General features: G+C 53.6%; 1 protein-coding gene across 1 annotated transcript in view; it reads right to left on the bottom strand.

Annotated features, from left to right (window-relative positions):
• MAST3 (microtubule associated serine/threonine kinase 3) overlaps positions 1-578 on the bottom strand; it is a gene marked incomplete at both ends in the record, with an annotated part of 9,635 nt that overhangs the window by 7,870 nt on the left and 1,187 nt on the right. Inside the window, one exon of the mRNA XM_009699149.1 lies at positions 58-136. Coding sequence (XP_009697451.1) covers positions 58-136 — 79 coding nt within the window. The remainder of the gene's footprint in view (positions 1-57; positions 137-578) is intronic.

Here is a 578-nt window from a genome sequence, read left to right on the forward strand (position 1 = left end):
CAAAAATCAAGGGGTTTGGGTTCTTCTCGCCCGCTGCCGTGAGAAAGGAACCGTTACCGAGACAGTGGAGCTGGGGGTGTTGGTCCCATAGCCAGAGGAGGGTAGCGAAGCCAGTGACCACCTTCGGCCATCAGCCCTGCGAGTGCAAACGTGCCCATCACATATAGGAAAAAAACCGACATCTAAATGCAAATAAATAACGTCAGAGCGATAAGGATGGGGAAGAGAAAGCAGGTTTGGCTTGAGTAAGAAAGCCTTGAAACCTTTTTTTCAGAATGGGCTGAAATTGGGTGAAATAAGAGGGGGCTGCAGGTGAGGGGGGCTGCCGGCATCCATGGGGACAGTGACAGCGAGCAGGGACAGTGCGGGGGCTCGGTCGGGTGGCAAATCCGTTTTAGATGGAACCATCCCCCCTGAGAATCTGATTTTTAATTAGATCCAGCCTTCTGGGACTTTGTTCTCCGAGAAATTGGGATTCCTACAGACCCATCCTGGGACAAGAGGCGCCGCGGAGCAGAGCCCGGTTATAAACAGGAAGGCAGCCGCTCGCACGTAGGCGAATGCTTCCTCCTGGAGAC

Source organism: Cariama cristata, unplaced genomic scaffold (genome assembly GCF_000690535.1).
Source record: "Cariama cristata isolate BGI_N322 unplaced genomic scaffold, ASM69053v1 scaffold21394, whole genome shotgun sequence".
NCBI classification, from domain to species: domain Eukaryota; kingdom Metazoa; phylum Chordata; class Aves; order Cariamiformes; family Cariamidae; genus Cariama; species Cariama cristata.